Below are 21,666 nucleotides of genomic sequence, written 5' to 3' on the forward strand. Positions count from 1 at the left end.
GTGGCATTTCCTGAGACAAAAAGGTGTGTACCAGACAATGGCTACTTTGGTGACATCTCATTGGGGTCCTGAAGGTGGCTTGAAATGGAGGGCCTGGCAGATGTGCTCTGCTTCATGCTCCTGATGTTACATCATGGCACCTCAATGGTTCCTGGTGGAAAGGAGGCAGACTTGAAGCTCTAGGAAGTGGTCTTGAAGACTCCCTTGCTTGCTTCAGTGGATGTGAAGAGAGGACATGCCTTCCATCCCTCTGCCTTGATTGAGGAAACTCACAGCTTTCTAAGGGCACTCTGTCAATATTTGCTCACAAAACTATGGTCTTTTTCCAACCTCCGGGGTGCCCTCTCTGTGGGTTAGCCATATTGAATAAGAAGGCAAAATGACAACCACATGACATTAAGACCTAGTCAAAAAAGCCTGCTGAGGTTTTTGTTTGTTTTATTTTGTTTTCCTGCAGGGGGACAAAGGAAGGCTGCCAAGGCTAGAATGCTAGCACTGAGAGGATACTAAACTAGTGCAAGTTTATCCAGACTAATATTAAGATTGTGTTGACCTAAAACAAATAGACTGTCAGCTATTGCTCCAACAAAAATGGATTTATTTTGGATCAATAAAGAATTGCAATTCAGGGTATGCAACCATAGTGAGCCATGTGCAATTCCTCCCAACAGGGAAATGATAACTCTTTTAAAGAGGGGAAGAGGAAGTTGGGAGGAGTAAAGTAAACAAAGAGTTCATTGGAAGCTGGGAGTTTGAAATATAGTGGCTTTTCATTGGCCGAATCCTGACAGTCTCTCATTGGCTGTGCTCATGCTAAACAAGAAGAGAAAGTATTTCTTCTTCCTGTAGGGCCTCTGCTTTTATCGTAGTGTATGAGAGTTCTCCCTTCTGGCCTCCCAACTCTATTTTAATTGAAATTTCTCTTTATTAATTTTTACATCTCCCCATTTTGATCAAGATCCTTATCTGAAAGCATCACTGATCAAGGGTCAGATTTTCTGGTTTTAGCAGCTTTCTGTCACTCAGTGCCAGAAGGGAATTTCTCTTGGTGTAGTATCCCATGTTACAAGGAAGATGCACTGTTTGGAAATCTATTGGGGTCACATTAGAGTGACAAGGAGGGGTAGGAGGGAGAGATTTCAGGCACTTTTTATCTAAAGGCCAAATGTTATCAAGATCATAGACATTGGCGATTACCTGAAACAGAATGTCATCATCAAAGGTTTGGTGACAAACTTCCAACAGATCTAGTCTGGATACTTGGGAAAGCTATCACATCAGATGCTGTAGGCTTCAATTCTGAGAAATCTTTGCTTTTGTGTCAAGAGATGATGTGCATGTCCAGTCAGGGTTTGGTGTTTTCATTAGGTGTGTCAGGTGAATCTAAGAGTCTATTATTTGGAGTTTGGTGGCACAAAGGTTGGTTAGCAGTACCTGATGGTGGTATCTCCAGTGAGGTTTAAAGGGAATTCTTCTGGAGGTTTCTTTTCCAATAGAGAAAATCTCCAGATTACAAGGCACGATGCTTAAGGTCTTCATCTCCTGAGGGTGCACTGTGAAATGATTGATCTACCAAACCATTGTAAATTTTAATAGAACCAGTTAGGTCTTTGCAATAGTGGAGTATCTCTCCTTTTATTAGTTGTTGTTCAAAAGGCACAGGATACAAGTGCACTGGGCATCTCTTGACTGTCTCAAAAATGAGAGTTCATAAGTTCCAAAAGTGATGGACTTGAGATTTAGAAGGACCAAAGGTAACCCTTTTGGCCAAGGCATTTGGAGGACCTCTACAAACTTTTCCAAGTGAGACTTAACACTATTGGTGCTTTTAACTAAACCAGAGGATTGAGAGTGGTAAGCAGAGTGAAACTGCTGTAAAATTGGCCAAACAGCACAGGCTTGATGAAATACCTAGCCAGTATTTTACTGGGTTCCTCAACCACTATGAAGTTCAAGAGGAGTTCCTCAGATAGGGATAATATTCTCCAAAAGGACTTTAGCCATAGAATAGACAGTAGACAGTACGAGGGAAGGCCTCAGTCTAGTGTGAAAACATACAGACCATGACTAAAACATTTATACCCATAAGACGTTGTATGAAACATCGTATGAAATCCATTTACCAGAGTTCAAATGGTGCATTAAGCAGTTTAAAATGTCTGGGAGCAGTAAGAACAGGCTCCACTGGGTTGTAGTTTGGACAAGAGAGACAAGTGAGGTAGGTAATTTTTGTGGCTTTGTTAATGTTTCCCCACTAATATTGATTCACAAAGGCTATCATTTTGTCAGTAGACTGATGGTTTAATGCAGTACAGTGGTTAGGAGTGGGAATTTCAGAGTCTCTGGTAGGATGGGTTATTATTTGCTCCAAACTAGAGGTTTCTCTTTTTAGCAAACCAACAATAGTTGAATTTACAATCTTGTTTTTCTTTTTCTCTGGCCAAATTGTTGGGCTACTCTAGCCGGTTTTTCTAAGTTATCATTTGAGGAAATATCCCTTTGGACAATGACAGTGGTTTGATTTTTGTTAGTCCCTTTAAGGGCAACATTCCTAGTGGAAATTTCAACAAAATATTTCCATAATGTTTCAGAGAGCCTAGTTTAGAACTATGCCCCAAAATCTTAATTATAGCTAAAGTGGCAGGTAAGGTATTGCATTCAATGATCCAGAATATAAAGGTCATTTTAAGTTTATTTCCACTGGACATAAGGAAGCCACAACACTCCAAAATAAAGAGCCACTCCAACAGTATATGGACTATCAGTATAAATATGGGTAGTTTTGCCCTTGGCTAAACTACGAGCCCATGTAAGAGCATATCAATTCAGCCTATTGGGCCAAAGTAGCCATAGGAAAACATCCTACTTCAACAACATCAAAAGGAGTTATAATAGCACACCCATTGTCACCTTTTAAGTAAGAATCATCAGTGAAACATTAAAAGTCAATGTTATCCAATGGGATTTCCTGTAGAGACTCTCAAAGATTCAGAAGGTGGTTAATCAGAGTTAAACTATCCTGAGGGACTTCATGGGTGACGGAGAAGACTATTTGGGCTAAGGTTATTACAAGGTAAAATAATTATGTGAGGAGCAGTTAACAAAAGAACTTCATAGGAGGTGAGGTGGCTGACTGAGGAATTTGAGTGTGATGAGAATTCAGGAGAGCTTCTACTGCATGAGATACAAAAATGGTTAAAGGGGACCCCACAATGATTTTCTTGGAGGGTTTTCTCCAAGCCATAAGGTCTAACCACTGGCTACAATATCTTATGGGTCAATGGTGCTCCCCCTGTGTTTGGATGAATACCCCAAGGGCATTCTCTTCCTTTTCATGTGCAAAAAGGAAAAGGGGAATCTGAGAACTGGGATGCCCAGTGGCAGTTGGGTTTATCAAACACTCCTTTAAGGCCTTGAAGACTATGTCATTTGACTCCTCCCATAATGGTAGGGGTTTTTACTGTTGAATAAAACATATAGAGGCTTCCATAAGAGAGAAATTTGGAATCCAACTTGAACAATAACCAACAAACTAGAGAAAACCTCATAGTTGGTGCTTAGTTTTGGGTTTTGGGAAACTTAGGACACCATGAAGTCTATCAGGATCTAGGTGTAGCTAGCCCTTGTCCTGATACCAGATGCCCTAAATTGAACTTGGGTTTGGGCAAACTCCAGTTTTTCTTTATCAGCCTTGTGTCCCTTTAGTGATAAAAGCTTTGCAAGTAGATGCTGTCTTCCTGTGAGGAGACCTGAGAAGTAGAGCAAAGAAGCCAATTATTCACACATTGCAACAAATGAGAACCCCTAGGGAACTTTATATCTTCCAGATCAGCCTTCAGGATTTGGGAGAAACAAGGACTCTCAGAAATCCCTGAGGCATTACTGTCCAGGTGAATTGTTTTTCATTCCCAGTGAAGGCAAAAGGCATTGACTAGCTTCATCACCTGAATTGCTAAAGAATTCACTGCATAAATCAATTACAGTAAATAAGTAGCTTCCAATGGGAATGGATGTTAGTAACCTGTGAGGATTAGGAACAACAGGGTGTCAGGGAATTGCGATGTTGTTTGCTGGACAGACCTCCACCCTCAGCCCTTAAGTTTTCTCTCCAGTAAAATGGGATTGTTCCAGAAACTAGTACAAGGGATAATGAGGCCCTGAGCCTTGTAATCTTCCACTATGGGCTTTATGCCTTGAAGGGCCTCTTTACTTAGAGATTATTGTTTAATTTTGGGAAGAGGTTTTGAGGGCGCTATTTGAATCTTGATGGGTAGTGAACTGTGAATTTTGCCAACTTCATTTAAATAATTTGCCTGTAAGGAAAGTAGTAGCTGATTCAAAAGGGTCAAATGATCACTGTTTCCAGAATCAGCTCTAGTACAGTCAGAAACAGCAAACAAAAGATGTCAAAGTGTCACTTACTTCACCTGATTGGTTACTTTGACGAGTACTGTCAAATTCTAGAATCATTTTCCCCTTTATGGAGAAAGAAATTCTGACACTATACTTCTCTAAGAACTTTCAGCCTAATAAATGGGTAGAGGCAGAGAACTAAGGAGAAAAGGGTGTGTATCTCTCAAAGGACCTAAACAAAAGGGAATAGGTTCAGAGACAGGAACCGCTTGAGATTCATTAGAGATCTCCACTATTTGAACAATTTTAGTGCTCCTAGGAAGAGGCTGTTTTATAGTAGTGGGGTTGAACACTGAGAGTGTGGCTCCAGTGTCAGTTAGGACTGGAAGAGATTCATCCCCAATCTGGAGACATGTTCCTCAAGGCAATTACAAGGCCTCCCTCTTAATGGGAATGGGAGGAGCCCCTTTGGTTCCTTGGGGCACCATCACTGAAAATTGGGAAGATGCTGGAGAGGCTAGTTAGAAAGATGAAAGCACCTGAAGTGCTTAAATTTGTCACAATCTCTTTGCCACTGCCCTGGTTCTTTGCAATAATGGCAGAAACTAGGAGGGGTTTTAGGTTTTGTTTAGGAGCATTCCTTTGCTACAGTTGAAGTTTAAGAATTTTGGCAGCCTTCCTTAGATGTGACTCATCTAAAGTGCAAAAGAGCTGGTTTGGTAGATTAACTATGGTAGATTAACTATATCTGGAGTGGGCATAGTTTTCTATTCTGTCTTGGTCCTTTTTACCCAGTTCAGTCCTAAGTTTTTAAACAGAAAGTTAAACTTTGCCTGGGTGAAATCAATATCCGAAAGAGACCAGAGTTTTCTTTCAAAACAGTGTGAAGTGGATTGGAATAGTCATGAACAGGTTCCTCAGACTTTTGTGTGAAAGCCTGAATTTTGTTTGAATCAACAGGCTTTGGAAAAGCTCTAAGAATTGCCAAGTAAATTTGCCTAGTGATTGATGGAGCCTGATCGTATGAGTTAGAGGGCTGACCTCCCAGTTGTAATTGTAGAGATATTTCAGGATTTTCCTAGTTAGTGGTTGTCATCCAATGCCAAGCTAGCCTTCACTAACAAACATATAAACTATCTGATTTAAATCAGAGAAACCAGGTTGATACATTGAATGACTATATTTAATTTTCCAGCAAGTTTGTGAGACTCTTCGGTTACCCTGGGAAAATCTCTGACTATGAATTGAAGTTCAGCTTTAGTCCCAGCAATGTAAGAAATTAAAAGTTTGGCTCCTGGATCCTCATAAGGATTAATCTTAAAGGGTCAGGTTCTGACAAGTTCAGAGTAAAAGGGTGTGGGGAGAGTTTTACAGAAAACAGAAGTTTGGTGAGGGAATTAGTAAGAGGGGCAGAATTGAGGGTTAGAGGAGATTTTGGCTGTGTAGAAGGAAAGGAGGGGGTTGGTGTCAGGTATGGAGTCTGGCCATGAGGAGTGGAGAGAGAGACAGAGACAAGATGGCATCAAAAGCCAAGCTTGAGTCAAAGAAGCCAAGGAAGAAAATCCTGAGATTTTGGGAGCCATTTTATTGTTCTTCGTTTGCCTCAGTTAATCTAAAAATATTATTTTCCAGGGATGAAATTATAGATTCCTGATAATGTTAGGAAATCTCAAAATACAAATGGAAATAAGCATTCCACTCAGTTCTGGAAAGTTTTGAGCTACTGTAGTCCAATTCAGTTGTGAGGAAATTATGCTTGGAGATTTCATAAGTTTTCCATAATAGTCACTAATATTCTAAATTGCCTTTGGTCAGGTTGGTACATTTAGTTAAAAATGCACATGAGAAAGGAGCATCGTTTTTAAACATAAAATTGCTGGAGTCCCTGTAGGGGAAGGTGCCCTCAAAATACTTAGATTACTTGGGTCCCATTTCTCAGAGGTTTTTCTCTAGAGTAAAGGACAATTTTCAAATAGCTCAATTGGCTTACAGCACTAGCAGCTCAATACAGTTTGCAAGTGTGAATATCAGTCAATTCTAAGGAAACAGCCTGGCCCTAAAGGAGTGAGGCCAAAAGCTTTTTCAGCTAGTTTCTGGATAACAGCTCCTATTCCAAAGGAACAGGCTGAGGGCTGAGAAACAGTCACAGTTTTGGAGAAGCAGCCCCTGTTTCTGAAGAAATTTGGCTGAAGACATTTTTAGCCAGCTTCTGTTGAAACAGTCTGAACTTAAAATCAGACCAAAGTGTCAAACAAATACTCAAATACAGAACCAGGATGTACTGGAAAGATGAAACCTTATAATAGATCGTGAATAAAGCCTGGAGAGCTTCAAAAACAAAGAGGGCATGAGCTTGGATCCAGGAAAAACACATACCTTTAAACTCTAGGGTTGGTGAGAAAAAGCAGTAAGCAAAATGGGCTCAATTGTGGGTACCACACCTGTTTGCTCACTAACTTCAATGCTGTCACAGGGAGGGAGTCTTCTCTGGTCCTTGCATGGGCCACTGAAATGTCATCCTGAAATGAAAATACTGCCAGATGTTCCTTCAGCAAAGATGGGTTTATATTCAGGATCAGCAGAAAATTGCAATTTAGAATCTGTAATCATGGCGAGCCAAGTCCAAACCCCTGCACAACAAGGGAAGGACTATACTTTAGTAGATGTGAAAAGAGCATTGGGAGGGCTCTAGTAAATGAAGAGTCCATGGCTTCTCATTGACTAAGTACTTGCTTGGAAAGAAAAGGTGTCTTTCTTCCTTTTGGGCTCTGCTATCATCACAGGTCCTAAAAGCAACCTCTTTTAGTGTCTGGTCTCTATTTCATTGATATTCATGTTTATTAGTGTTTCATACCTGTGCCATCCAAACTATTAACTTCTCCCCACACTTAATCCTCTAGGGATGAATAATACAGTTGAAAGCATCCTGTACTATGTCATAGTGTCTTAGGAGTATTGAGGAGGAACCTGAAGAATGTAGGCCCAGGAACTATTTTTATCTTTTTTACAAAGGCATCATGGCAAGTTTATAGTCAGATAAACCTACCATTTGCTAGTTGTGTGACTTTGAGTAACTCATTTGTCCTTTCTGACCTTGGTTTCCTTGCTGCAAAATGGGCTACTATCTACCTTAGGGAGTAGTTGTGAAAATTGAATGACATAATATGCATAAATATACTTAGAAGGGTACCTGGTGCATAACAGATGGTCCATAGATAATTCACAGAAGTTAGTTACTTTCGTCTTTTACCACTTGGAGGTCAGGATTTTGGAAAAGAAAGAAAGATTTGGGATGAAAACAGCTGACTATGTTGAAATCAAAGGAGAAGATTTGGACTTGGTCTTAGCTAAGATGTGCTTCTGGCAATAGAAAGTCAGTCTCTCTCTCTCTCTCTCTCTCTCTCTCTCTCTCTCTCTCTCTCTCTCTCTCTCTCTCTCTCACTCTCTCATTTTCATTCTTTCACACATACACATACTTTTTCTTAGTATTTTGTTATGTGCTTTATGTACATTATTTCACTTCTTCATGCTGGTAACTTTACAAAGTAGGTATTATCACCATCCTTTTTATGCAGATGAGGAAATGGAGACTCAGAAAGATGAATTCATTCACCCCTGGTGTCACATTGAGTAAATGTTAAAGTCTATAGCAAATTCAGTATCCTCAGTTCCCCCATCCCAACGCTAACTAAACATACATAAAACACCCAAAAAAGGAGAAACATATGCTATTTTCTTTAAATCAGTTGCTTGATTTTCATATTCTCCACTGCCTGGTGTCTTTTAGGCTCTTGGTAGTTGGATCTTTGCTTGCATTTATTGATGATACATGGTAACCCTGTCTGGATTTGGGTGCTGGACCAGATGATATTTTAAATTGGAATTTCTGCTGTTTAAGCCAAGTGGTGGCCCATTGCCCATCCCCACTGAATATCTAATTCTTACTAATTTTTTGCAGACTTTCTCTCCCCCAGCTGAACCATCACCAAGGACTCCACCCCTCAAAATCCTCCTGGAAAAATGTCACTCTCTGCCCATCTCACAGAGCTTTCCCAGAGAGCTAGATCAAGTGGGCTGGAGGAGACCTAGGAAGCTTTTCACAGGTATGCCTTTTTTGCCCTGGTTTCTGAGGCAGGACATGCTTGGCAGGCCTCATGCATTCACAAATTGTGTGATAATTTACCTTCCTTCCCCCTTAATCCCTCCTCTTAGCTCCCCAGTACTCTCTTCCTCACTGGTATCTGAAAATTCACTGTTAGCAATGCCTTGGTATAGACATGCTCTTTCAAAATGCAAATATCCTTATTTGGGGGGGCTTTAATCTCAAAACACTCAAATATTCCATCTTCTCAAAGCCTCATTTTTCCCAGACCCTCTGTTCCTAATACTTTTCAGGTCTCATAAACTCCCCCCACCCTTTTCATAGTGCTCTTATATACACCCTCCAGGCCTCAAAGGGACCAGTCCCATAATTCCCACCTCCCAGGGGATCATTCTAGCCCTATCTCTCTGGCATCTTGCTTAACTTACTCTCTGTGGGTCCCAGGTCCTAACCCCTTCACTGGCTACTGACCATGGAAAGCCCCTGAAGGCTCAAGGCAGCTTCATTTATCCCACTCAAATCCCAGAGGCTTCCCCCAGTCAACAATTCAGTTACCTCCCAGAGCTTCAGGGTACATCCTTTATAACTCTGCTCACTGGCCTGCCTGACAGACTCTTGTGACTTACAAGTAAAATTCCATTTTCTGCCACAACAGGGGAATTCCATGCTTTCTTGCCCATGGGCCTTAAACCACACTCTAACAGCCCCTTAACAGGCCCCACCCTCAGTTGTTTTCACAGCAACATAATTTGCATGAATACTAAGGACACACAAGACCTCACAGTATTCCTTTCCAAAGTTTTCTATGGTGTCTACAAGCTCTGGGAAACCTGATCCCACTTCCCCATGACCTAAAGCTTCCCTCAACCCCAAAGGCTCTATAGCTGCTCTGAACCTGCCACTTCTCCTCTTCTTTTCTTTTATTCTCCTTACTCCATTTGTGGAGGACATGTGGGGGATGCTTTAACTTGGAGTTTATTTCCAACCCTGCAATTCCTTGGCAGAATTTCAGGAAGGTAGGAGCCAAAGAAATTTCAGGCTTAAGATTTTTGTATCATAATTTCCCTCAGAAATCCCCAGAAGACAGGGAGGTTGTAAAAGGAAAGAATGAATATTCTGAAGGGAGATAATCCTTCACTGTCAAAGCTAGGAGGGTTCTTAGAGGTTCTTCCATCCTCTTGTTTTATGAATGGGAAAAATAGTCTCAGACAGGGGAAGGGTCAAGGTCATAAGTCATTTCATAACAGAGTTATGACTGACAGCTTAAATCTCCTGACTTTTCACCATGTCACAGTGTGATTTTACTCCAGTTATAGAGCAACATTGTGATGTTGGAATGTCAAGCCTTAGTTCCATTCAAGCTCACCAGTACTAGAATTGCCAGCCACCTCCTTCCCCATGAGAAGACAGGCAGTGGTGGGCATAAGCCAAGTCATCAAGGCAGGAACAGATGCCTGCCATATTTTCTAAGTCCTCTGCCTGAGGTTAAGGCACTCTCACGCAATCCCTTAGGTCAGTTCAGGGGGTCTAAAGCAGGGGGTCTGGTCACAGCTGTTTCCTTCCTCCCTCCCTCTTAGAAAATGAGCCCAACCCCATAGAAATTTAGAGGCTTTTTAGCAGCTGCTACCACTGCACTGCTAAGTGCATCAGAGTACCCAACTCCCCCACCTTCCTGAAAACCCCTCAGAGGAAAGCCTAGCAAAGCCATGGTTAATAGCTACCTTGGGGACTGCTCTGGGTTTATTTATAGGCCATGGATGGGAAAATGTACCCCTGAGTTTGGCACAGGTCCTGCCATCACCTTAGCAGCCACTCACCTCAAGGATATAAGTGGCTTCCACAATGCAGCTCTGCTTCTCAAGGTCCCAAAGAGACACATGGGTTAAAAATATCCCTAGGAAGGAGGATGACATCAGGATCCCATTTGGGAAGCCATTTGTCACTCAGCTTCTCTTATATTCCTGACCCTGCTGGCAATGGTATCCAAGGATCCCATTCCCATTAAGTGCCTGTTTTACTTCCGTATTGCTTGGGGCCTGAAGGACCTCAGTTTGTTTTCTAGTACTCAATCTCTGCATTTCCATCTTCATCTATGAACATTCCTACCAGCTCCTCCCTCTCAGCTTCTAATCAGGAGGTTCCAAAAGTCAACTATAGCGGAGAGAGGATCAGTTTGCAGTTGGACAGACTCAGGTTCAAATTTCTTTTCCACCACCTTGGGCAAATTGCATAACCTCTCTGGGCCTCAGTTTCACCATCTGAGGAATGAGATACCCGATAACAACTGACTCACAGGATCATTGTGAGGATTGAGTGAAACAGAATCTCTGAATGTCCCTGCCATAGTTTCTGGCCTATATGGTGCTCAGTGATGGCAGATTCCTTCTCCTCATTGCCCTCTACCAATTGTATACACCCAAGGACATCCACACATGTACGCACATGTACACCACATGGAGCCCAACCTGAATCTGCCCTAGTATATGAGCTACTTCCTCTCATTACTCATCTATTTATTGACTCACTTACACAACAAACATTTATTGAACAAAATTGGAAAGTCAGTGGAGTTTGCCTTTTGATGGCCTGCTGTGCTGGGAAGAGCAAAAGTTTTCCAGACATACCTGGATTTGAATCTGGGCTCTGTCACTTACTAACTGTGTGATCTGGTACACTTTACTACTTTGAGACTTAGTTTTATCTGTAATATTAGGGTAATAATTTGAACCATGCAAGCAATGCTGTAAGGCTCAAAGGAAATAAACATAAAAGTGTTATTTAAATTCTAAGGTGCTATACAACTAGATTGGAATGATAGTAGTGGCAATAACAATAAATAGGAGTTATGCCTATCTAGGCCCTTTACACAGTTGATAGTCCATAAATATCTGTTGATGGCAATATTAGAATCCAAGATTTACTTTCTAAATGAAGTAAGTTCTTCTATGTGAAAGAACCAGGATCCCAGAAGTAGACCCCATATTGGCATACCCTTACACATATCACACCCCATATTTGCTGATCTGTGCTCAAACTACTTGGAGCTTGGCTGACTCAGAGGCCTGTTTTGGCAGTGACATTCAGATCATTTCCCACTGAGGCCCTATTCCTCCCAAAAGGGGTGGCTCTGGATTGGTTGGTTAAGAGTGTTGTAGGGTACAGCAAGAAGAATCTAACATCACTCAGTTGAATGGCCATGGGGCAGTTGGAAGAAATCCTAAGCAAGAAACTCATTCTGAGCAGATAAGAATAAACTAATGTATCATTACTCATTATTTGAGTATTTCTGTGGTGATGGTATCTCATTTAGCTATGCTTAATAACTGATAGTTTCAGCTGTACAGCATAGTGATTCAGTATTTTTGCAGATTATATTCCATTATAGTTTATTACAAAACAATGGGCATAATTCCCTATGCTCTACAGTATATCCTTGTTGCTTATCTATTTTATATATATAATAGTTTGTATCTGCTAATCTCATACCCCTAATTTGTCCCTCTACCCTGCTGTTTCCCCTTTGGCAATTACAAATTTGTTTTCAGTTTGTGAGTCTCTTTCTGTTTTGCACACACATTCATTTGTATTACTTTTTAGATTCCACATATAAGTATATCACACAGTGCTTGTCTTTCTCTGTCTCACTTATTTGACTAAGCATAATATTTTCTAGGTCCATCCATGTTGCTGCAAATAACAATATTTCATTTTTATGGATGACTAATATTCCATTATGTACATATCTATCTATCTATCTATCTATATCATCTATCTATCTATCTAAATATACAACCCACATATTCTTAATCTAATCACCTGTTGATGGGCACTTGGGTTGCTTCCATGTCTTGGTTGTTGTAAATAGTGCTGCTATGAACATCAGGGTGCATGTATCTTCTCAAGTTAGTGTTTTTGTTTTTGCAGATATATATCCAGAGAGGAACTGCTGGATCATATGGTGGTTATATTTTTAGTTTTTAGAGGAACCTCCATACTGTTTTCCATAGTAGCTGGACCAATTTGCATTCTCACCAATAGTTTACAAGGGTTCCCTCTTCTCCATATCCTCTCTAACATTTGTTATTTGTGGACTTTTTGATGATAGCCTTTCTGACAGGTGTGACATGATAGCTCATTGTTTTGATTTGCATTTCCTAATAATTAGCAATGTTGAACAACATTTCATGTGCCTGTGAACCATCTGTATATCTTCATTGGAGAAACATCTATTCAGATCTCTGCCCATTTTTTATTTTTGTTTTGTTACTAAGTTATATGAGCTGTCTATATGTTTTGGATATTAACCCCTTGTAAGTCACATCATATGCAAATGTTTTCTCCCATTCTGTAGGCTGTCTTTTCTTTTTTTATGGTTTCCTTTGCCATACAAAAACTTGAAAGTTTAGTTAGGTCCAATTTGTTTATTGTTGCATGCATGCATGCATGTATGTATGTATGTATGTATGTATGTATGTATGTATGTATGTATTTATTTATTTATTTATTTATTTATTTATTTATTTATTTTGCTTAGGAGACTGATCCAAAAAAGTATTGCTAAAATTTATCTCAAAGAGTATTCCAACTATGTTCTCTTCTAGGCATTTTATATTTCCAGGTCTTACATTTAAGACTTTAAATCATTTTGAGTTTATTTTTGTATAAGGTAAGAGGGAATGCTCTAATCTCATTGTTTTACATGCAACTGTCCAGTTTTCCCAACACCACTTGTTGAAGAGACTATCTTTTCTCCATTGTATATTCTTGCCTCCTTGGTTGTAGATTGACTGACCATAGGTGCATAGGTTTCTTTATGGGCTTTCTATTCTCTTCCATTAATCTATGTGTCTGTTTTTGTGCCAGTATCAAGGTGTTTTGTTTAGTGTAGCTTTGTAATAAAGCCTAAAGCCTGGGAAGTTTATACTTCCAGCTTTGTTCTTTTTTCTCAAGATTGCTTGGGAAATTTGGGTCTTTTGTTGTTCCATATGAATTTTAGGATAACTTGTTGCAGTTTTGTGAAAAAATGTCATGGGTGTTTTGATAGGAATTGCAATAAATCTGTAGATTGTTTTGGGTGGCGTGGCCATTTAAACATTAGTTCTTTCAGTCCAAGAGCATGTGATATCTTTCTATTTCTTTGTATCATCTCCAATTTCCTTCATTAATGTTTTATAATTTTCAGAGTATAGGTCTTTCACCTCCTTGGTTAAGTTTATTCCTCAGTATTATTTATGTGATTTTAAATCGATTTTTTTTACTTTCTTTTCCTGATAGTTCAGTTTTAGTGTATAGAAAGAAAGAAGATTTCTGTATATTAATCTTGTATCTTGCAACCTTCATTTGGTTTTTGCATGAAGAGTTTAGAGTTCTCTATATAAAGTATTGTGTCACCTGCAAATAATGACAGTTTTACCTCTTCCCTTCCAATCTGGATATGTTTCATTTCTTTTTCTTGTCTGATTACTGTGGCTAACACTCCCAATACTATGTTAAATAGAAGTGGTAAGAGTGGGCATCCTTGTCTTTTTCCTGAATTTAGTGAGAAGGCTTTCAGGTTTTCACCACTGAGTGTTATGTTAGCTGTGGTTTGTCATAAATGCCTTTTATTACATTGAGATATATTCCTTCTATAAATGCTTTGATGAGATTTTTTTATCGTGAATAGATGTTGAATTTCATCAAATACTTTTTCTGAATCTGTTGAGATGATTATGTGATTTTTGTCCTTCCTTTTGTTAATGTGCTGTATCTCATTGATTGATTTGTGAATGTTGAACCATCCTGTGATGCCGGAGTAATTCAAACTTGATCATGGTGTGTGATTCTTCTTATATATTTTTGGATTCTGTTTGCTAATATTTTGTTGAGGATTTTTGTTTCTATATTCGTTAAAGATATTGGCCTGAGATTTTCTTTTTTTGTAGTGTTTTTGTCTGGTTTTGGTATCAGATTAATGCTGGCCTATGAGAATAACTTTGTGTGTGTCCCATCTTCTTCAATTTTTGGAACAGTTTGAGAATTATAGGTATTATTTCTTCTTTATATGTTTGGTGGAATTCCCCTGTGAAATCATCCAGTCCTGGACTTTTGTTTGCTAGAGTTTTTTTTAATTAAAAATTCAATTTGACTTCTGGTGATTGGTCTGTTCAAATCATCTGTTTCCTGTTGACTCTATCTTTTTAGGCTGTATGTTTCTAGAAATTTGTCCATTTCTTCTAGATTGTTCAATTGTTGGTATGTAACTTCATACTATTCTCTTATGATTTTTGTATATCTCTGGTATCAGTTATTATATGTTTTCTTTCATTTCTAGTTTGTATATTGGGGTCATATTTCTTCTTGGTGAACCTGGCTAAAGATTTATCAGTTCTATCTATCTTTTCAAAAAAAAAAACAGTTCTTGGTTTCACTGATCTTTTCTATTGTCTTTTAATCTTTATTTTATTTATTTCCTTTATGACTTTTATTATTTCTTTCCTTTTACTAACCTTTGTTTTTCTTTTCTAGTTATTTTAGGTAGTAAGTTAGGTTGTTTACTTATAAAATATTTTTCTTGTTTCATGAGGTAGACCTATATCACTATGATCTTCCCTCCTAGAACTGCTTTTGCTACATCTCATAGATTTTGGGAAGTTATGTTTCCATTTTCATTTGTCTTGAGTTACTTTTTTCATTTCCTTTTTGATTTCATCACCAGCTCACTGAGTTTTTACTGGCATTTTTTTTTTTTTGTCTCAATGTGTTTGTTGTTTTCTTGTCTTTCTTTCTATAGTTGATTTCTAGTTTCATGCCATTGTGGTTGGAAAAAATGCTTGATAAACTTTCTATCCTCTTAAATTTGTTGAGGTTTGTTTTGTGACCTATTATGTGATTTTTATCTTCTATATACACTTGAAAAGCACATGTATTCTGACGTTTGCAATGTATGTAATGTCCTGTAGACATTAATTCAAACTGTTCCATTGTTGCCTTAATGATATTCTGTCTGGATGATCTGTCATTTGATGTCAGTGGGGAGTTAAAGTCTCCTACTAATGTTCTATTATTTTCATTTTCTCCCTTTATGTCTGTTAGTATGTATATAATTAGGGTGTGTATATGTTAACAAGTGTAATATACTCTTCGTATGTTGATCCTTTTATTATTATGTAATGTACTTCTTTGTCTTTTGTTGTAGTCTTCGTTTTAAAGACTATTTTGTCTGATTATTGCTACCCTTGCCTTCTTGTCATTTCCATTTGCATGAAATATCCTTCTCCGTCCCTTCACTTTGTTTTGTGTCTTTAGCCCTGAATTGAGTCTCTTATAGGCAGCATACTGAAGGGTCTTGTCTTTTAATCCAGTCATCTACCTTATGACTTTTGACATTTAGTCCATTGACATTTAAAGTGATTATTGATAGTTAGGTACTTATTGACTTTTTTAAATTTTTTCCCATTGTTTTTGTAGTTCTTCTCTGTTTATTTCTTCTTTTTGTTTCTCTTGTTTGATGACTTTCCCTTGTCTTATTCTTAGGTTTCTTTCTTTTTCATTTTTTATGTATTTATTGTAGGTTTTTGATTTGTGGTCACTGTGGGGTTTATCTATGTTGACTGATAATTATATCTACTTGATTTAAACTGATTGTTGCTGGGTTTCTGTGTGTGCCTGTGTGTAGTCTGTTCTAATCTTTCCCTTTTTTAGAGTCTCAGTATCCTCATTTCTGAAATGGAGGTAGTGTTCTCTGTCTATTCTGAGAACACAAATTTCACTTACTAATTGGGTCTGATTGGACATGTTCTTGGTTTCTCCTCCTGCTCCCAGGTTTTGGACATATCCACTGATCATATTTCTTCTTAACAGGTGGGTTATAGAAAGGAATGAAAATGTAGAACTGGGGAAGTGTTGGGAGGGTCAAGAAATTTGAACTATCATTCAAAATGTTTTGACAATATTCCCATACTTTAATTAACCAAGCTTTCCATGCCATCTAAGACTTTAAGTACTTCATAGATGTCCAGACCTGGAATTCTTTCTTGCAGTTTCTAATGAGGTCCTGAGGTTCTTCCTCTCTCAAGATATTCTCTGAGCAGCGTAAGAAGGTCCAGGGTACTTCAGATACTGGCTTTGGATTTCAGCTCCCTTTCTTCCCACCACTGGCCTCATCTGAATATTCCTTCCCATTTCCCCATCCATCTGACTCCTAGTGGTTCTAGGTTGACCAGCAGCCAGGCCTCTGTAAAGGGAGCTGAGGTCTAGAGTCAACATAAAGGGTATTCTCTTACCACAGGTAACTTGGACCAGGGCTCCAAGACACTAGAAACCTGCAAGAACATTGGTGGATACTTGAAGGCCCAGAGACAAGGAAACAAGCACATTAATGAAGTAAGACCTTTTTCTTAGTCCTTTGGGACTTGCTGGGCCTCTGGGACCATTTATTTCCTCTAAGATTTCTTTTTTACTAGACATATTGCAAGTGCTAGAGCTTCCAGTATGTGGAATGGAAGCAATTTTAAAAATGGGTTTTTGAGCTATTTTATGGCTACAAAAAATTGGGAGTATTAACCTTTTTTTCCCTGAGGTTAATTTTTCTATGAGATAAGTCAAAGACTTTTTATGGCTTCCACACAGCCTGCCAATGTCTTTGGCTGCCTTTCTTGTGGCAGATGGGAGGATGCACTGTGAGGTTTTAAACCATGGGTAATCTGATTTGCTTTTATTGTATCCTTTGGGTTCATGATCATCTTTAGTGCTAACTGGTGGCATATTTATATGCATTCTCTTGGAGAAAATATTTCATAAGTGCAGATATAAATGTGAGTAGGCTTCTTGAACTCTATCTTTATATCCATGTCAGTTGAGTATTTATGTTGAGTATAGTAAATGTAGTTTTCTTGCTATATCCCTGTGCATGTGCATGCCTGTCCATGTATGTCTATATATATGGATCTTTGTACACCTACGTTCTTCTTAAAGTGCTTCCTTCCTGAATTTATGGGTGTCCCTAAGTGTATTTCAATGTATCTTTTTTAATTCTCTCTCTCTCTCTCTCTCTCTCTCTCTCTCTCTATATATATATATATATATATATATATATATATATATTATATATATATATATATCTTTTTGTCTGAGTGTATCTTTGGGTGTTTTGACATCTAGTACTTTTTTGTACGTGTTTGGATCTATGGATCTGTTCATTTACATCTTCTTGTTTGAGGTGTATATAGATACCTGCTTTATAATGTGTCTGTGTGCCTGCATGAGTCAATCTATGTGGGAGCAAGTATGTTTGGATACATAAGGCTACAGCTCTGTGGTTAAAGCCTGGTGAGCAATTACAGTTAAGAATGCAACCCCCAGAGATATCTGGCCTAGTGGCTTAGCTTTCACTATCACTATCCTCCAACTTGAATATTTTTGCTCAGAAATAAACTTCTAGTCACAGTAGTTCAGGCCTGTTTCATGACAACCTCCACCTAAAAACTCTTGGTCAAGGAGATGTGCTGTGATGTTGAGGGGTTTTTATTTTGTTTTGTTTTTTTTTTTGTTTTAGTTTGGGAATTGAAAAGTGAGGCCCAGAGGGAAAGTTCTATGGCACTGGACTTGCTTTCTTCTGTTTGCTGCCTCTGCTCAGTTGCCTTCTTGCCAACCTTCCATCACTTGATTTCCTTGATCCAGACTCAGGCTGGTCCATTTCTCTTAATACAAAGGGCATCAACAGACAGGTCTGAACACTATTTTCATTTCAGCCAGGTGTCCATGTTGGTCCTCTTTTTACTAAGAGAAAAAATGATCAGAATCCTTCTAATCAGTAATTTGTGTATGCTCAAAGACAGCAACTAGTCATTTGTGATAAGACCTTTTCTGTGGGGAAGCCAGACTTTGTAAGGCCCCAAGAGGTGAAATCCAGGGAGGTGGTCCCAACAGGATAAAATATCCAGGATCAATGGTTTAGGGGAGTGATAAGGGTCACCAAGGAAATCTTGGGGGACTTTATGTCATTCACAGGATTGAAATGCTTAAACACTTCTTGAAGACTTGCTCAGCCTTTGGTCTTTATAGTAATTATGATAGTAATGATAGTAATAAAAATGGCTTAGATCCCTGTGATATTTTACTAATTGCTTTCAAATCCAGTATTTCATTTGACATCATAGCAAACCTGTCAATAAATATCATCCCCATTTTGTATATGAAAATGCTGAAGCTCAAAGTAGGGACATGACTTATGCAAAGTAACCCTACTAGTAAATGGTAGAACCAGGACCCAAACCTTCTGTATGAGTGCAAATCAAAATGCAGGACCTAGATCTCTGCTCTTTCACATCCTTGAAGAATCCAGAATTGAGAGAAAAACACTTTTTCAAGGGAGCAATCTAAGTTAAAAAGAAGAGTCTCGTGGTAGCCTACAATATTCAAGACTTCTTAGAGGGAATGGAATTTGAGCTGGACTCTGAAGGATGGGAAGGGATTAAATAGGCAGATCAGAGGGAGGTGGTCTAGTCAGATGGTAGGTGCTATGGCCAGGAGAGAACCACTCTCCCTGTCCCAGGGGAATACTTAATTCAGGCTGGTCTCCTATTAACCATGCCAGGAGTTAAAGGGAGCCTTATCTCCCTTTATCTTTATGCATATCTTATAGCTAAGAGAGAAACTTTAACATATAATACCATTTAATACTTGGGAAGACTGGGTTATCTCTATTTTTCAGATGAGAAAATGAAACTGAGAGAAAAGACTTTCCCAAGGTCAAAAAGCAAGTTGATATTAGAGTCAGGGTAAACCTAGTTGTGGCTCCAAGCCCAGTGACCTGATATCTATTTCATATTCCCACTTGGGGAAGGTGGCAGCATATCTGCAGTAGATCTTAAAGCAAATGGATCAGCAATATTCTGCCCCCATAACCCCCACCATCTGCTGCTTCCTCTAGGTCCCCAACTTGGCTGGTCTTGGCCTTGGAAGATTGAGCATCAGCTGATAATCTCTGACAAGAGAGCATGCTATGACAGTGGCCCAACCCCACCAAATCAGGAAGCTCTGGTGGGGTCACAACCAGTACCCAGGTCATCAGCACTCTGAGGGAAAAATTTTGGCTCCCCCTCAGTGGTTTCCTTTCTCTTCTACAACTTACTTGTGTCACCTGTCAAAAAGCCAACCAACTTTATTCCCAAAGTTAAATTTAGCCAGTCTCTTCTTCTCAAGGCTAGACTGAACAAACACTTTCAAAAGGAAATTTATTAATCAACTGGTAAGGAGAAATTGCTTTAAAGGAGTTGGGGATGGTGGGTTTTGAGTTTCAGGATTCAGTATATTTCCCTTGACTCTGGGTTCTAGGTGAGGTCTTCTCTGGATCTGATTAAATTTTTCTATATAGAGTAGAGATTCTGATCACAATAATATAAGTGTTGAACTTTTTAAAATGCAACCACATCCATTATCTCTTTTGAGCCCTGTACCCTGGAAAGGTAAGGCAGGTATTGTTGTCCCTTAAAAGAGGCAGAGAAATGAGTCCCAGAAAAGTTAAGCAATTTGTTTAAGATCACCTATCTGGCAGAACTAGTGTTGGAACCTAAGTGTCTTGATTATCAGGTCTATGTTATTTTTACATATCTAACTGGATTACCTTCATGGTCTTGGATTTTAAATCTCTTTTCTTTCTGAGAATCCAGACCATTTTGATTCAGGTCTATTAACATATAATATACATATATAAAAGTCACCAATTTTAAGCTTACAATTTGATGCATTTTGACAAATGTGTATAGTCATGTGATCACCAACACAATCATGCTATAGAATGTTTTCATCACCCCAGAAAGTTTCCTCATGACCCTTTCTAGTCAGTGCTATCCCCCTACTTCCCTGGCAGCCACTGATCTGCTTTGTATCTCTTTAATTTTGCTAGAATTTTTAAACTGGTAATAATTAATTTGTCTTCAAAAAGTTCTGAGAACAGTAATAATCCCTGTTCTAAATCTTGCAAATTTACAGTGAATTGAAATGATTTTCTCTAAGTCATCTAATAAGTTTGTTTATTCACTTATTCATTCATTTAGAAGACAGGCTATGTTCAAGAAACTGAACTGGGTGCTAGTATACAGAATTTAAAAAGACAACTATGCTCTCAAGGAGTTCACAATCTAATCAGGAGAGAATCCCACAAACCAATGAGGAAATCAAAATAATGTAATACAGCCTAAGAAAAAGAATGGAACCTAAGACTGTAGAAGTGTTTACTTTGGTTTGAATAAGTCAGAGAAACAGATTGGATCCTGAATCCCAGAGGAAGTATTCTTTGAAAAATGTTCAAGTGTTCTAAAAATTGTGTGTGGGGGGTGAGGGGTGAGAGGGATAAGGTTGTATATCTTTTTCCAGAGAAAGAGCACAAGTGTAAAGCAACCTGTATTGTCTCACCATTTTTATTCAGCTTTATTAGTGTATAATATACATATAATAAAACTCAATACAATAATAAAACTCAATCAGCACACCAGGCTTCGGGAACTATGAGATGGATGGATGAGATGGTAAACATCTTGGCAAAAGTTCAAAAGAGTTTCAAAAAGCAGCAGTCCTAGTAGGCTTGATGATAACTCTGACATAAAGTTGGAAAGTTTTAGGGAGTGCCAGAGTGATAATTATCATCTGAATCCCCGAGGTATTGGAGCTTTCAGAGTGTTCAGATTGAAGAAAATTTTGGTATTGAGAGTAGCTTTCATTTCCTTTCTCTGAAGTCTAAATATGTTATCTCAGGGACCTGGAAGATCTTGTGCCATTTGCACTTGATTAGGAGGGCAGGATCAGTAGATGCTGTTCTTCTCATCCCTACCCTTGGCTACATATTATGGGAGCTTCAGATTGTGGGAAACTCAGAGCTGGGAGTAATGCATATGCCATGAAATTTTTATACTTCCAGTATTGCTATAGCTCACTATAAACTTTAGAACTAGATGAACCTTTCTCTCACAGAAGCCAAAGCCTTCCTTGAAGAAGAAGCCTTCCTCACTCAACCACTTGGCATATGCATAGAAATTGGGCTCTAGAGTAAGACAGGTAAGGATTTCCATCTCCAGCTTGCCTGTGGTAGGGATCTGAGAAGTTTGTCTCCCCTCTAATACCACCCAATTCCATGATTCTCTGATACCAAATAGTGTCCTACAGTTCAATTGAATTCTGACACTAACTACATGGAATTAGTGTCAGAATACATAGGTTTAAGAGCTCAGTCC

At 38.8% G+C, this 21,666-nt stretch overlaps 1 protein-coding gene across 13 annotated transcripts in view; it reads left to right on the top strand.

Annotated features, from left to right (window-relative positions):
- ARHGEF9 (Cdc42 guanine nucleotide exchange factor 9) overlaps positions 1 to 21,666 on the top strand; it is a 410,653-nt gene that overhangs the window by 143,323 nt on the left and 245,664 nt on the right. For 10 of the 13 annotated variants that reach the window (XM_074359744.1, XM_074359745.1, XM_074359746.1 and 7 more), the window contains 2 exons: positions 8,312 to 8,456; positions 16,725 to 16,819. The exons of 2 other annotated variants lie outside the window; for them this stretch is intronic. In XM_074359744.1, the coding sequence (XP_074215845.1) occupies positions 8,312 to 8,456; positions 16,725 to 16,819 (240 nt within the window). Of the gene's footprint in view, positions 1 to 8,311; positions 8,457 to 16,724; positions 16,820 to 21,666 lie in introns of those variants that run through there. One more of the 13 variants, XM_074359755.1, reaches the window with a different exon arrangement.

The sequence above is a fragment of the Camelus bactrianus genome, chromosome X (genome assembly GCF_048773025.1).
Source record: "Camelus bactrianus isolate YW-2024 breed Bactrian camel chromosome X, ASM4877302v1, whole genome shotgun sequence".
In the NCBI taxonomy this organism is placed as follows: Eukaryota; Metazoa; Chordata; class Mammalia; order Artiodactyla; family Camelidae; genus Camelus; species Camelus bactrianus.